Source organism: Caenorhabditis elegans, chromosome V (assembly GCF_000002985.6).
Source record: "Caenorhabditis elegans chromosome V".
NCBI lineage: Eukaryota > Metazoa > Nematoda > Chromadorea > Rhabditida > Rhabditidae > Caenorhabditis > Caenorhabditis elegans.
Genome location: NC_003283.11, coordinates 11201517 through 11217521, shown reverse-complemented (window position 1 = coordinate 11217521; position 16005 = coordinate 11201517). Strand labels below are relative to the sequence as shown.

The window sequence follows — 16005 nt, the reverse complement described above, 5'->3', positions numbered from 1 at the left end:
GTCTACCTGATCAAAGGTGGCTACAGTTGGCTAGACAATTAACAAAATGGACAAGTGAGGTGAAGAGTTCAAATGTTTGGTTTTCAACGTTCACAGTAACGCACTGTTTCAAAGCGGCGGTCGAAGAAGTAAAATATATTCAAAAGATTTATGTATTTGCAATAGTCTTAAAAAAATCTTCCTACAGTAACCCGTCTCCTGTTTTCAATTTTCCATCTCTAAATAATTTTAGTCTATGGAAAATATATGGCTTGATCCCATGGCATACATGAGATTTTTTCTCACTCACTCAGTTTTTTTGTTTAAACATGAAAACATTAGTTGTTCTTGCTAAAAACTCGCAATAACCTAGAAAAATATGATTTTTTTTAATGTTTGAACTCAAATTTTCGCAGTTTTTGCATAATTTATTTGATAACAACGGAACACAGTGAAGAAAAACGCTATCTGATCAACTCTGGGTACATTTGGCTATACCGCTTGTGAATGCCAAATATTGACTGGTACATTAAAAACACAATAGTTCGATCTAAAACTCAAAAAAAATTTGATGCAAAACTTTGTCCAAACTAACACGATTTCGGTTTGTATAACAGTTCAAACAGATTACTATATTAAAAAATATAAAAAATATATATCCACTTAATCTTTTCTCTACTTTTAGACAGTTCGGGATGCACTCCAGTAATTACTATTATTCCGGGAAAAGCTTTCGGCTTTTCAATTTTGCCAACTTAGACCTTCATTGTGGTTCTTTAGTTTATTATTTTTACTTAAAAATTTGAATGCAACACAGACGGTTTGTGATATTTCTGAGAAGAAGAATGATTAGAAGGATAGACCCTAGACAATGAACGATTGCAATAAAAATGGGACGTTCAAAAGAAACGAGAGGAAAATTTTTAAAAAAGTAAAATGAATGATGAACACCCGTATGAAAACGAGAAAAAAAAATACAAAGCGACAATTATTCAAAACGTAGGGAATTTTTTTGGAATTAGTCGGAATCTGAGAAAAGCTCATTTTTGTCAAGGGGTAAGACACGGACTAGAATATATTGGGCGGAGAGGAATTGGAAGATCAAAATTTGAGGAGGCGAGCTATATTAACAAGAAGAAGGACTTTTTGAGACATCTGGAGAAATTGGGTACATGGTTTAGACAACTGGTGATAAGTCGGTAATCATTGGCATTTCAGCGTCTTCTGGTGTTGGATCACAGATAGTTGGATTGTAGTAGAAGAAGGCAAATGAGTACTCAACATTTCCCTTTTCAACTGTCATATCGACGTATCCCTCGCAAGGTTCGATCACAAATTCAGTCTTGGCACCGATTTCATTGCAATGTTTCAAAGCGAATTGCATTCCATTGAGAAGATAATTTCGAGCCGTTTCGTCGGTTGGTCGGATTTGAGCACAGCAGATCGAGATCTGAAATTTGAAGTTTTATGAGATTTTACAGAGAAACATCCGAAATTTTGCTGTTAGGTTTTTTAGGATTTTAGGATTTAGGATCAAAGATTTTTTGTTTTCGTGTTGAAATTTTATAAATTTAGAATTATGTTACCTGAATGAAGGAGTTGAATTCTGCATTGACAAGTTCATTCATCGAAAATTTAAGATCTTCCGTGGGACACACAAGACAGTAAACATCTTCTAGAGACTCGACCATGATATCAACATGAAGGGAAAGCTGTCTCAGATGAAGTTCTGATGGTGAGATTCCACCGAACAGTTTCTGCAAATAACCACCAGGTGTGTACGGTGTGCATTCTGAAAATAGCTTTTTGATAAACATTTTCACTTAAAAATAAATAAGCTTACCGGTGAAGTTGTTCTGTGGTCCCATGGCTTGAAGGTTTTTTACGTTTACATCTTTCATGATAACAGTGACTTCTTTCAGATTCTCAAGCGATCGGAAGAGATCTGATGCATTATTTGCATTGAATCTTCGAGGAACAACGCGACCACGTGTATCAGAGATCCAACAATCATCTTCGTCGTCACTGAGCTGAAAATTGAAGAAATTTTTCACTTTTGAAATGCATTGATTAAATCAAAATTTGAAGTTACAGAATGATAATTTATCATTTAAGACATTTCTGAATATATTTATTTTTAGAGTCGATTATTCAAACAAAAAAATAGTTTTAACGAAAACATTTCTGGTTGCCTTGATATTTGTGTTGCTCATTGGTGGTAATTAAAACCGTTCAATAAAAATTCAGTTATTTTTCAGTAAAAATGAAAAAAAAAAACTTACGTGAAGTTTATCGTAGTAGATCAAATTACTGGTCAATCGGATGTCAATGAGTGGATGTGCTGACTAAAAGAAAGAAACACTTGATTGAGAAATAAATGACAAAGTGATTTTTGTGTCAATCATCGTATCCGGTGACAAAGCATCATTGCATTACACACATACCTTGAAGTTGTTAGAATCCTCATATGACAGATGTGAGTCAACGTGATCGAAGAGTTCTGCAGGCATATGCATGAATCCTTTGCTTCCACTTGGTCTTGTCGACGAACTGATTGTGAAGCTGCTGCTGCTGCTGCTGGTGGAGCTTGGGGAGCTCATCTGAAATTCGAGAGTGTCATTAAATTAAACCAAACGATGTGATGTATTTTTCTTTTCGCTTTCGCTGCTGGAAATCGCTAGCGTTTACGACAACGACATCAACGACGACGACGACATTAAGGAGAAGAAGAGACTCTGTTTCTCATAAAATTCAAATGTCCACGCAATAAACAAAGAGAGTTAATGAGCCAAAGAGAGATTAGAGAAGCAGGGAGCGCGCGAATAAAAATACATAGTTGAAAGTCATTAGGGTTGAGATGGGAAGAAAAAGAAAAAGAAGAACCATTAAATCTGGGATGAAGTGAATTTTTATGGTCTTCATTCATTCAACTCGTCTTCTTTTTCGATTTTCATCTATATTGTACAATCTACAAAAATGGTTGAAACCTCATGGTTATTCAAATTATACAATTTTTAAGGTAAAAATGAAATGATTCTGAGTGTGATCCAATGTGACAGTTTCATTGGCAATCGATTGGTAGAAGAATTGATGGTGGAATGGAAGAAAGAAATGATCGAAGAGAAATAATTCGCGGAATGCGGTGAGTGACGATGATGCCACTAATTTGGATGGACGACCCCTCCCCGCTCTTCCGCTCAATTCCAACCGATTTGACCATGTGTTCAAAAATCGGCTGTTGTTTCCGTCCTAGCACCTTGTCTTATCGGATTAAAACATCTACACAGATGGTGGTCCCCTTCATCTTTTCTTTTTTCTATGTAGTAATGACATGACAAGTTAACGATAAGAAATGATAACAAAAATTGTGAGAACGGAAGAGAGTTTGGATGGTAGTGTGCTGGATTAGGAAACCTTTTGAAAAGAAGAACGTAGGTCTTTTGGTATTGCCAAAATATGGTTTTTGACAAACAAACTAACAAAAAATAAAAACTGAACAAAATCACAGATCTAGAAAAGACAGTATAAATTTACTGACAATTAGAAAGTTGGGAATGAAAACTCTAAGAAATGCATTAATTCTTGAATTTCCAACTTCAATACATAATGATCTTAATAATTAATTATAAAAATTAGAAGACTAATTACTTATACTTATGAGTACGATTCAAGGAGGACAGAATGCAACATTCGGGTACTCATTCACCCGAATATATATCAATAACGTGAGGAGGTGCGCAAAAATGACAAATTCGATGATCGAATCAACAATTAGAATATAAATTTGACGGGGCAGAAAATGATTATCGTGTGTCTATCGGGAAGAAGATAAAAATTTCGATGCTGACACATAGGTCCGCCCCGACAAGGGATGGGGTTTTGTTGTATCCAAGAGATCCAGTAAGGCGTGCTAATTTGATTATCCCACCTAAATAGTTCCAAAGCAACCTTCTCTCACCCCTTTTTGGGCCGCTGAACCCACCAAATTCTTTACAGGCGGTGCCCCACCGGGCTTGACAAATCGAATTTCACGGCGCTACGGTGAACAAGTTTGCGGTTGAATAGTCGAGCTGACTGACATTGAATGGCTGTATATGTTCGCACCACACCAGGCGATTTTTCACGCTTCTACAGAGTTTTGAAAACTTTGTAGCGTTGGTGGAGGTGGCTGGTGGTGGTGAAATGACGGGGGAGCGGAGCAAGAAAAGAGCAACTAGAGGTGTCCGTGTGTAACTAATGAATATTTATGGGACAAAAAGAGAAAAAGGGGGGAAGGGGTCTACAAACAAACGTGTACAATGAGAACTTTTGTGTTCGGGTAATGGTGACATGGCATCGGTAGGAAGTATTAATATTTGGAACAAATGCATAAGATTTGAAAAAAAAAGTTTTATTTTTTGCTGCCTTTCGCTTCATGCCTAAAAAAAAGGGAGAGAGTAAACGTAATTTTCAAGAAATGGGAAATTGAAAACCAATCACAAGAGCAACCAATTCAAGATTGAGTGTTTCGCCAGAAAATACAGTGTGCCCTGTCTCTGTCTCCTACTTCACCCAGAGACCACTTTCAATTGCTCACTTGAGCCACATAGTGCTGCATCAAGTGAAAGTGTCTACGTCTGCGTCTCTTCGTCTTCAACGCTGCCTTGCCGAATTTTCCAAGTTATTTAGTACAGTACAAAAATGGTTTGGTGGAAAAAAGACTTATGACTTTATGACAACCATTTGAAATAATGCCAAATGGTATTGGGTAGATGGGGTAGGTACTAGATGCAATAGATATAATGCAAAGACATTAACTGGACCATTTTCATAAAAATGAATGAGAGATCGTTTGATTCGAAGAGACAGTACCATTAAATGGTTAAGAGACGCAGACAATGGGGACCATCTTAAGTGATGAATCTTTACGACTCTTCCCTAAATGTGGGAACTCTCTCTCTTACCTCCTATCTATTTATTTTTACAGAACTCTGATTCGGCACACACACACACACACACCGATACTGGATACTAAGGAAATGTGATGGCCGATAAAGTTTTGATTGGGTACTTTAATTTTATATTCTCTTTCTCTTCCGTTCTCTACCCCCTCTCACTATCTCGCACTGCTCTAAAGCCATTTACTCAAATGGCCGCATAAAAATGGGCGGGGCGATTGGGTTCCATCGGGTTCCGACTCCAATAAACTGGAAGAAATTTAAGAGGCCTAAAACTTAACATTTTCTGATACTCAAGGTAAATACGACAAATCTAAAATGAATATGCAGATGAAAATTGAAAAAAAACCATTTCTAAATTTCAGAATATTGCATAGCTCCTTGTTTCTATCATTAACAGATATTTAATGAGTGAAAAAACCTCGAAAGCAATATCATGATGGTGTTTGAGTATGTGCTTGTCAACTCATTAAAACCCCTAAATTTTTATGATTATTGCCCCCGGTGAGGAGCAAGAGCATCGATGAGCACAACTTAAAAGTGGAGAGACTGTAAGAGAAATAAAAGTACCGACTCTCCCATACACACAAATATCCTATCTATATTACCTACTTTTATGACCACTTTCTATTGAAAGAAGGAGAGAGAGGGGATGCGTGATATAATAAACAGTGGTATGACTTTCCTCTCCAGCTCATAAAAATTGGTATAATGTCTCCAAATTTTGAATAAAATGAAAAATAAAAACTCACGATTGGGTAAGAATCAATGTTTTGAACAGTAAAATGAGGTGACGTGTATTTGGAGCACAAGTTTGGAGCAGTGTCTGAAATAAAACATTTGAAAAAAGAATGGGACCTAGAGAATCAACAGTTAAAGAAAAATAACGGTATAGTGTTAACGAATAACAAAACAAATACCTGAGCCAGTGGAAGAGGTGCTGTCACCAAGAAGAGGCGGAGTCAGAGCTCACCCTCCTTTCGAGAATAAATGGGCGGGGCCTCACTGAGTGGGAGAAGAAGAAGAGAAATAGAGAAAAAGAGATGGATTAGTTGAAAAGTCAGGAGGAGAAGGTGATAGCGTCAACTAATTAGGCAAAAGTTTGACGTGTTGATAGGGGGCTCACTTTGTTTTGATATGCGGGCGAGATTATGAAAGAAGAGAGGGATTAGAATTTAAGATGTCGGATTAACAACTACGATCTATATATTGAGTCACCACTGTCCTGGCATTTTGTAGTTTGAAATTATATTGTAACCATAACTTTGGCCTCTTTCCCAAACTTGGGGCATTGGGACCCTGAATAGATGACATTTTCCTAGACTGTAATAATACACACTTGACAGCATATAATTGTGGGAAAATGCTGGAGCAGGTGGTAGGAGGAGATGGGGTTCCAGGTTTCGATTTATTATGTTCCAAGTTTTTGGAAATGGTGTGACATCAACCAGCTCAGGTTTTGATATTTTTTGTAAATTAATTTGAAAAATCTTGCTATAAAGAGGGGGGTTTGGCCTATTATATTTCCTTCCAGTCTCTAAGTTTGCTTGTGAAGTAGATAAAGGTGCAAATTTAGGAGATACACTCACTCATACACACACATACACTTATACACACATCCATCACTTTTAAGGTCCCGTTGCCTTCGTTCAAAAATTGCCCCATCTCTTCTCACACAGGCACACGAACCATAAAATTGACGTATTTTTATAGTGATTTTATAGGACACTTGTGTATGTCTCTCTGCCTTTTTTCTTTTTCTAGCTGTCGCCTTGCATTTCGCTCCGCGCGCTCACGTTATGTCCCATCCACCAAGAAGAGGCACCGAATGCTTCCAACTTTTTGAGTTTTACTATCCAGTTATACCGCCAATGCCATCGACTCGAATTGCTACTAAAACCGCGCCATTTGGTTCGTGCCCATCAGTTGAGACGGCGAATGCTTTCGGAGCCAGAAGGCTTTTCGCTTTATGGTTATGGTTACGGCCATCGTTGCTTCAGCTTTTTCCTCATGTTCGTATACTTCTGGATCATTCTCATAGTTTCTGATGCATTGAGAGCGACTAAATATCTAATAAAAATAACTCATCGAGAAGAAGTTATGGGCGCAAAAAATTATGAGATGATGGCAATAATGATGGATCTCCGTCAAGAGTGTCTCCGAGAAATCAGTTCAAATGAAATGAAATGGGCTTTTTGCCATGAACTTATAGTTTTTCGATTGGTTCCAATAATTATAGAACCAACAAAATTATACACCAGAAAACTCCCAGAACCCGATTGCAAAAACTCTACCGGACCGGAAGATTACGGAGAGGATAACTACGCGCGACCGAGCCTTATGGAATGCATGACCTGTTCTGTCAATGCGCTCAGATGAATCCAAAAGTGTCTCACCGAGCAGAAGAAGAATTATGGATTCTTTGTGGCCAACTTAACAAGCAATTTTATTTAAGAATCGCCGAAAATTACATTTTATTTTTGAGAAGGCATCATAGTTTAGTACCGTGCTTTATACAAAAAGATAGGTGACAGAGGTTCAAGTCTTACAATGTTCCCTCTACTAGTTGTGTACTCTTGTGATTCAATCGAAAATTAGACTTTAAGCTTCTATGTTTTGTCTATTAGTCTCGTAGGCAAATTGAAAATTGGTCTTACAAGCAAGACTAATAAGGAAACTACGGTAACTACATATTCCAAAACAGGTTTTGAATATTAAACAAAGATAGTTCCGATGAAAATCACAGGGAACCAAATCTCATACGTAACGTTTAATAAGCAACATTCAATGTATTTTATAGCTCTAAAATGAACGTGCTTCAACTTTGCATAGGAATAAGAAATTATTCAATGAGTTGGTGTGATTTTATCCTGATACATCATCACTCATTCATCACCATATGTCAACTGCTGACCAATTTGCAGTTCTAATGAGCTCTGACTGACCAACTTTGGTAATCCTATAATGAGTGTGACGGCAATGATGATGAAAATGCGGAAGAAATAGAGATCAAATGCTAATCCATAGTTTGAAGACTTATAGTTTTTGATCAATTGAAAGGGAGAAGTGTCAGATGGTAGAAACAAAGTGAATGTTTTGTTCACATCTTCTCCTTGTCGTTTTTGCATTTTATCGCCCTGTGTGTTTGAGAAAGGCTAATTAAAACGGGGGCCTCCCAACACCAGGAGGAGAAGGGTGCGTAAAGGAGTCGTTAATTAGGGAAATAAAGATAAAACTAAACGAGGTCCGGCGGCAACTTTCAGGGTTGGCGTGTCGCGCGCGAAATCGGTGTCGAATCTTTTTGAGACACTTTTGTTGGATGAAATAAAATTAAACAAAAACAGAAGCAGATTTACCATTCCAACAGAATACAAACCTCCTTATATATTTCGAGAACAAATGGAATTAAAAGGACGGATTGGAATGCTGACACACTCGTACAGATACAAACATTTCCGATTTTCAGGGATCTCAATTACCTCATTCTTTCCTTAATTGATTCAATTATTGTCGGGGTGGGGTTCGATAACCGTATCAACGGAAGGAGACGAGGAATTTTTTATTGGATCACGTGCGTATTGTGTTTTGGTAGATTTGCAAACAATTAGATGTTTTTAAGTTAATCAGTTTAATAAAACAACTATTTTATTATACGAAGATGCGTTTCCAGAAAATGCACCAGCTGTGAATTTTACCGAAATCATTAAAGAAAGCATCGAAAATTAACCCCACTCATTGAACCGAAAATAAAAGACACTGCCGGGATTATAATGCGGTGAATGATAGAGAAGGCTACTAAACGGAAATTGGATGCTCAATGACAGGTGACCGGCTCTCAATTTCCGCGGGATTATTGTGATCCATCTTTCCGAGTTTAACCCAAAAGCTCAATTACATGTTTTATTCTGAAGGTGAAAAATATTGATTTTTTAATTTTGTTTTTGTAAATTTTTATACGAAAACATAGAAATATTTGAATACTTTTTCACCTAACCAGTGACAGCAAGACATTTGAATGTGTGAATAGGAAGAAAATGGTTTCTTGTGTGTATCTAAGAGATTTGGGTACACTGACAGAAGCGTAAACAGTTCAAGTGACGCTTTGAATTAGTAATGGATTGTTCAAGTGAACGGTTGAGAATTTATAAGTCAGAAACATTCGAAGCAAATTTTGGAAGACTAAAATATTTTTGAAATATTCCTACTTTAGTTATTAAAAAAAAAACATTTAACCACTATTTCAAATGTTGTGGAATAATAATATTAAATGGCGAATAGGCTGAAGGCAAGTAGTAGTTAAAAAAAATTATTTTAATTGAAAAATTATCATCTGTACAGATAGATAGTTGCTTCATAATTTGCTTGTGATTAATTTGAATAATATTTACATCAGATCTCTAACTTCACCGGAGCACGGAAGCGTAAATCGGGGCTTTCTTTTTTATTGAGCATGCGTAAAATACCAACTCCAACTCTGTCCAATTCACAACAAAAGGGAAATTTTAAATCTTGAATTATTCTTACCGTATATGCTTCTTTTTTCTTTTTTCAAATATATGTGCGAAGAGAATGATGATTCAGGTGACATTAACGTTGTCAATTAGTTCAAAAGGAAAAAGAGGGAGCTATTTGCATGTTTACACAATTTGACCTATAGTGCTCGAATGGTTTGAGCACTTACCGTCCCATCACGCACCGCACCTTTCTATTCTTTCTATTGGTCTCCTTATTATTTGTTGACAGCTGTTTTCACGTCTTCTGTCATTTACCTCATTGGGCCTTTTGAACAACATGGCAGCAAAGAGTGCGGTGGCGGCGGTCAGATCAAAACGTACTACTGTCAAATCAACAGTAAATATACCTAATCGGACCTCCAAGGAGTGAGGTGTTTAATAGTCAAACAAGGGTCCGAAATACGGAAGGTTTGTACGTTGGCTGCAGCATTCATATTCGAAAATCCATTTTCCACCTCATTCCCATATTTTAATTTTAATGCGGCAATTTTGCGCCCACGAATACATGGTACATGGTGATCAAGCGGCGACGAACGACGACGACGACAATGGCGTCGACGGTGCCGACGACTTTTTGTTCCGAGGAAAGTATGAAAAATGAGTCTTACTTTGGACATAAATCTTCCCGTTCAGTACATACTTTACAAGCCGAGAACTAGTGAGAAAGATTCCAAGAGCATTTGGATTGAAAACATTTTGCAATAATTCAGAGAAATTCAGTCAGTGAAATTAAAGAAGACCTAATAGTTTCCTTGTTGTGTGCAACTAAAACAGGCGGATCGGCAGTCCGACATCAAAAAGAATTACTGTAGATTCTTGTCATTCATCATTATTCTAAGTTCTTGAACGACGTTTCTTCAGATCGTTACAGGGATAACGTCAAGATACATTTTCCGGTACACAGGTTGTGTGGATGAGACTCGGGAATGTTTAAAAGAAGTTGTGAATGGGCACAGATTAACTGATAAATAAGCCGATTTATAAACCTTCTTTTGGTGTTTACTGACACAGTAAGCCAATAAGACGACTAGAACGTGGCACAAACTCAAAGTAGCGCGTCGAAAACTGAAAAGCCGATTATGAATAAGGTGCTGAATGGTTGGGTGAACGAGACACACTGTTTAATTTTTTTAAGTTTCAATCTCTGCACTACAATAAAATGAAAAACTTATGAATTTTAAGAAATCTAGAAGTTATAAAGTGATATTTCGAATAACCCATCATATAAACTTGCAGAGTCACATAACCATTCACTTTTTCGTGGCGATGACCGAGTTTATTGGTTTTGAGCAAACTATTTCTAGAGGATAATCGGTTTTTTAGCCGCTTGTGACATCATAAGCCAGTTGATAATTACGCAAGAGCCGTCATAACACTTCTCGAAAGTTAGTCGGTACGACAGTTGACAGTTTCAGAGGTCGAGCGGCACTTTTTCTTTTAACTCAAAATTGCGCAATCCGCCCCGAGCAACCTGCCAGATTTCCTCTCGTTTACACCTCATAAAACCATCAACGCTAGACGATTTATGTGAGTGTGCTCCGGTGGTAATACGATAATTTGTTCTCGAAAATGATGGGGAATCGAGGGATCTAGGAGGAGAGGAGGATGCTTTTGGATTTATTAGACCTGAAAAAACAGCTCGAAAATTGAAAATTTTCAATTGTAAGTTTTATAAAATATTTTCATAAATTTCCATTTTGATTTTTTGTCCTCTATTTTTCCCCGAGTCACACAATCAAGGCAAAGTTCCAATATTATCAAAAAAGCAGTTAAAATGATAAGTTAATGAGAGTGATGCAGACGAGAGCTGTACACTACCATAAAAAATTAGAGCGGGAGGAGAATAATGCCCATAAAACGTTTGTGTTATATTACTGATGAAGCTGCACCCGTCGAATGGTTCAAAGTGCTAAGTCTCGAATGATTAAGAAAAAATATTGAGCTTTGATCATACATTTTGAAGTTACTGTAATTCGTTTGAAGACAAATTTTGAAATACAAATTTTAGGCACTTATCTCATCTTTTTGTGAACTGTTTTTTAAAATTTCAAACAATAGAAACCCGAAAAAATTTTTGATGGAAAAAAGGTATTCAAATATGTTTCAAAGTATGAAATCAATTAAACCCAAGCCGTAGGCACATATTTCACATGTATAGTCTATTATTAATACGATTGTAAATGATGTGAAGAAATCGGTTGACCGAATAATTACAAGAGCGGAAAAAAGGAGATAAGTGTGGAAGATGAGCGGGAAGAAGGATGGGAAAGACACCTAATTGGTAGGGCGACCAAGAGTAGTAGTAGCTCCTAATCGTTTGATGGTCATAAAAAGGTTGATGGAAGAGAAAGAGGTAAAGAAGTAAAGATGAAGAAGACGAAAAAATGAAAAGGACGAAGAGGAGGTGCTAAAACAGGGCGGGGCATATAAAGAAAAAAAAAAGAAAGAAGTTAAGATATGGGATGTGGAAGCGGGGAATGGTAATCAATCCAAGTTGAGACTCAAGATCAAGAAAGCCGACATTAATTTCAATATACCGTATTTCCTCTATTAGTCTTGCAGCCTATATTAGTCTTGCACCCCTACGGGTCAATCGAAAATTAGTCTTGCAGCCTCTATTAGTATTGCATGCAAGACTAATAGAGAACATACGATAATAGTCTTGCACCCCTATTCTTGCCAGACCAGCAGTATTTTGTGAAAACTTCAACAATTTCGCCATTTTATAGCTAAACTAAATTTTAAAGTGTTAAAATAATTGATAAAAAAATAGAAAACTATGTATTTTGCATGATTTAGACTGTTTCGAGTCGAATTTTTGACGATAAATGGCCAATTTTATAATGCTATTGGATCTTCGAAAATTAGTCTTGCAGCCTCTAATAGTTTTGCAGTCTCTATTAGTCTTGCACCCCTACGGGTCAATCGAAAATTAGTCTTGCATGCAAGACTGATAGAGGAAACACGGTAGTTAAAAAACAAAATTCCAAGAAAATTTGCTTACTACAGTTGCGAAATTTGAAAAAAGTGGACAGACAGAAGGACAGAAGCTCTCCGAATTGGTAATTGATGTAAGTTTAAGTAAAACTTTTCAAAATGCAGCTGTTGAAATATGGTCTCTCTCTCTCTCTCTTTCTAGAAAATAAAGATCTCTACTGATCTTTTTTTAGCTCTTCGAACAGTAATACCTGTCTGTGATACTATTTGATTTAGTAGCGTAGACAATTAGGGTAAAATAATAAATGTCTCAAAGTGAAATCCACAAAATATTCCCATATTACTTCCTCTTTTGCTCCAGTTTTTCTTCTAGTATTGAGAGTCTCCAGGGGAAAAATTTAAAGAAAAAACACATAATTCTTGAGTCCATTCCAAAAGTTTTATCACCACCACTACCACTGGGCACCAACTAATCTAATTCTAGAAGCCTGGGAGCCAATCAAAGCAATAAAATTGAATTGCATCGTCGGAAAAGCAGTGTGTAACGACTGTCCTAATCTACTCTCACCTTTCCGTATAATTTATGACAGTCAATCAGGCTCCAAGGCACGCGTGCTCAATCCAAATGTACATGTTGAAGAACTTGTCGAAAACTTGAACGAAGAGAAAAAAATGTTGCTTTCACAAAGTGGGGGGTTAGATGACAATCATATTTGAATTTTCAAGTTATCTTGTTGTTCTAATGGTTATAACATTAATGAATAATAAATAAAAGAAATAAACGAAAATTCATAATATAACCTTTTTTATCAAATCTCCACGATTTCATCGAAAATTCTGAATACACTTCTTGGTGCGTTTAAATCAAAATGACCTAACTGTAGTCTTTAAAAAATTAGCGGATATAAATTTGTTTCTACTCATTTGAAAGAAGTATACAATATCTTTCGACGTCACCAACTCGTCACAAACATATGATTGCTTTATAATTTCCTTGTGATCAGTCTGAATAATATTTACAGCGGATGGCTAACAAATTACTTTATTAAAGCATGGGATCCTTCCCCAGGGTTTCCTCAATTATTGAGATTCTAGAATCTATACTCCCACTCTTTATAGTCAGTTGATAACAGAGAAGACTTGACATAAACAAAAGGAAAATAAAACGGAAATTTGAGATCAAGGGAGAATGCATAACTCGCGGTGGGGAGTCCTCTGGAAGATGATATTTAATGGAAAAGTGGGTGAGGAAAAAGGAACAAATGATGAGCAGTTGCAGGAACAGCATCAGCAGGTGGTCGAAATTATAGGGACCACCAAGAGTATTGTCCAGGTTGATTCATAAGGTTTTAGTTAATAAGAGCTTTTTGTTAATTTATACAAAGGCTTCTTGCAAGATATATCAATTCAAAATAGTTTTGTAAGATTTTGATTAAGTAAAGCAATAATAGAAACTGACATAAATTTCAAAAAGGAATTGAAAAAAAAATAATTTGGATATTTTTAAGTGTCGGGGCAACTGCTAATACGTTTATGTTTTTTTCAAACAGTATTTTTGAAAGCACTTTAAACATTCAAAAAATAGTGTAAACCCACAAAAAGATTCCAGAACAACTATTCAAAAAAGTTAAACTCACATGTCCTTTTTCTTACAATTTTGCTAGATTTTCTAAAGTTTTTTTTTAAATTAAAAGTGCGTGGAAAATTCGATTCTAGATATTTGTGCACTTTGAGGAAAAATGTCCAAAATTTTTTTTTGAAAAGTTATAGGAAAGAATTTTAAAAACTAATACACAAAATACAATGGGAAAGGTCAAAAGCGAAGAAACAAAATGAATATCCTTCATCTGAAAGACATCTTCCCGAAAAAGGACCGAAGTCAATGGATACTGAGAAGTTCTTGGAACTTTTGTATCAAGGTGTAGGACAAGTGGTACTTGAGTAGTGGGTATTAGTGACATTTCGAGTGGTAGTGCCTTCTTGAGATCACAATGCATACGGTCATTTTATACAGTGGACAAAGTAGACGAGTGACTGTAATCAGACACCTGTTAATCCGATTATCTTTTTGGAAGCAATCAGAAGGAGAGTGAGGGAAAATAAAGAGTTTACAAACAAAGAAATGGGTGACACTCTTGAACAAATGCGATGGTTTCTCGAGCAAATGAAGGAAATTTCTGTGAAAACAGTGAGAAGAAGCTAATTATTACTATTATAACTTTTTCCTAAACGTTGTGGGACAAACTGCAATTGAATTCAACTATAAACACTCAGAAAACCCAGTGAGCCTCTATACAAGCAATAACACCTGAGTCGCTGTAAAATAAGGATTACTTGTCAATCATAGTAAAGGATTCTCCAAAACTAATTTTCAGGATATTGAGAGACATAATCCTTTGAAAATGAAAACGAGATGAAAATATTTTCCGAAACAAGATTTGAGCTTTGTGAACTTGACCATTTAAAAACTAGGGAAATATGTTTTTGGACTAACATTCTTCTTACATGACAAAGAGAAAAAGAAACAAATGAAATGCTTCACAAAAAACCATACAAAATAGGTGCCAAATAGGTTATCGTATCATTTTTGATTCAGCAATTAATAACCATAAACCTGGATCGAAAGATAACAATTCGCTAGGAAGGTGAAAAAGAAATTAATAGATTTATGGTAGGTAACTGGCATACGGTATAAGATATAGCCATAGACAAAAACTTTTACGCGTCTACAACGATGGGTTCACTGTTTCTTATCTATTTACAGCTGGGTCGTAAATAATACAATTCACCCATTATCGCTCTTTTGAGAGTAAAAACGGTAAAATGACGATTAGTTCGGTCTTAAAGGTAATAAAAATTTCCCGAAATATTTTCAAACTGCTCCACTCATTTTCATTTTTGCTCTAAAATTCAACTGGCGGCGTCCGAAAAGGGTGTCATTTTTCACATGAATTTGCATTACAATGACACTTTATGTGTTGTATTCAAAAAATGAATGGAAAAATAGAAATGAAAGTGGTACCGTGCGAAAAATATTTTCGAGTCGAAAAGCGGAAAAACATGAAAAAGTTACGTAAACCGAACATACCAAGAGGGAGTGAACAGGTGAAAATACAGTTGGATTCCACGAATTGAAAGCATCTGTCACACGTTTTGAGGGCGATCTGATCATTGAAAGACCGGCATATGTACTGCTGTTTGTGATCAAGGGTAAAAGGAACTTGTTTCATATGAATTGTGCAGGTGAATTATATCAGAATGAAAACAGGAGTCACAAGAAAACATTATTCGAAACAAAGAAAACCACGCAAAAATACATTAATTATCCTACAAAAATGGTTTCAAAAAATTAACGTTGATCTGACTTTATGCTAACAAAAAGTTTGTAGACAAGATCGTTAAAAACTAAGTATTTTACGAAATTTCGGAATTTTCTTTAAATCATGTTTGAAAAAGATCGATAATCGACGATTGCCACCAGAAACCGGCAATAGCCAGAAATATAAGTCATGAATTTTTAAAATTATGCTCACTACTGGCAACATTGCATTACAAAACTATAAAAATTTTGAAATACTTTATTTTTCGTTTTTGTTTATCAAAATCATATCTACTCACCAAAGTTTCAAACTCAGAAT

The 16005-nt window shown here is 36.0% G+C and overlaps 1 protein-coding gene and 11 non-coding genes across 13 annotated transcripts; 7 read left to right on the top strand and 5 right to left on the bottom strand.

Moving 5' to 3' along the window:
• Window positions 1-745: 745 nt before the first annotated feature.
• Window positions 746-15597, bottom strand: K10D6.4 (Maelstrom domain-containing protein; the record flags this gene model as incomplete). Of its 2 annotated transcripts, NM_001269380.3 has the most annotated exons (7): window positions 746-1429; window positions 1566-1771; window positions 1823-2009; window positions 2262-2324; window positions 2424-2579; window positions 5669-5742; window positions 15456-15597. In NM_001269380.3, the coding sequence occupies 7 exons, from the start codon at window positions 15595-15597 to the stop codon at window positions 1157-1159; spliced, it is 1101 nt and encodes a 366-aa protein (NP_001256309.1). In that variant the 3' UTR covers window positions 746-1156. The 2 variants fall into 2 exon arrangements, with proteins under 2 accessions (NP_001256309.1, NP_001256310.1); NM_001269381.2 differs by lacking the exons at window positions 5669-5742; window positions 15456-15597.
• Window positions 3085-3226, bottom strand: K10D6.22. Its single transcript, NR_069466.1, has one exon. It is a non-coding gene; the product is annotated as an Unclassified non-coding RNA K10D6.22 (non-coding RNA).
• K10D6.17 lies at window positions 3724-3869 on the top strand. The gene has a single exon (NR_069465.1). It is a non-coding gene; the product is annotated as an Unclassified non-coding RNA K10D6.17 (non-coding RNA).
• On the bottom strand, window positions 3885-4010 carry K10D6.24. The gene has a single exon (NR_069464.1). It is a non-coding gene; the product is annotated as an Unclassified non-coding RNA K10D6.24 (non-coding RNA).
• K10D6.8 lies at window positions 6731-6961 on the bottom strand. Its single transcript, NR_069463.1, has one exon. It is a non-coding gene; the product is annotated as an Unclassified non-coding RNA K10D6.8 (non-coding RNA).
• On the top strand, window positions 7230-7376 carry K10D6.9. The gene has a single exon (NR_069462.1). It is a non-coding gene; the product is annotated as an Unclassified non-coding RNA K10D6.9 (non-coding RNA).
• On the top strand, window positions 7825-8067 carry K10D6.25. The gene has a single exon (NR_069461.1). It is a non-coding gene; the product is annotated as an Unclassified non-coding RNA K10D6.25 (non-coding RNA).
• K10D6.19 lies at window positions 8097-8237 on the top strand. The gene has a single exon (NR_069460.1). It is a non-coding gene; the product is annotated as an Unclassified non-coding RNA K10D6.19 (non-coding RNA).
• Window positions 9539-13030, top strand: K10D6.6. Its single transcript, NR_069457.1, has 8 exons — window positions 9539-9838; window positions 9905-10018; window positions 10064-10149; window positions 10209-10213; window positions 10296-11092; window positions 12230-12397; window positions 12440-12501; window positions 12852-13030. It is a non-coding gene; the product is annotated as an Unclassified non-coding RNA K10D6.6 (non-coding RNA).
• Window positions 9644-9780, bottom strand: K10D6.10. The gene has a single exon (NR_069459.1). It is a non-coding gene; the product is annotated as an Unclassified non-coding RNA K10D6.10 (non-coding RNA).
• K10D6.14 lies at window positions 10330-10532 on the top strand. Its single transcript, NR_069458.1, has one exon. It is a non-coding gene; the product is annotated as an Unclassified non-coding RNA K10D6.14 (non-coding RNA).
• K10D6.15 lies at window positions 15102-15241 on the top strand. The gene has a single exon (NR_069456.1). It is a non-coding gene; the product is annotated as an Unclassified non-coding RNA K10D6.15 (non-coding RNA).
• Window positions 15598-16005: the final 408 nt, after the last annotated feature.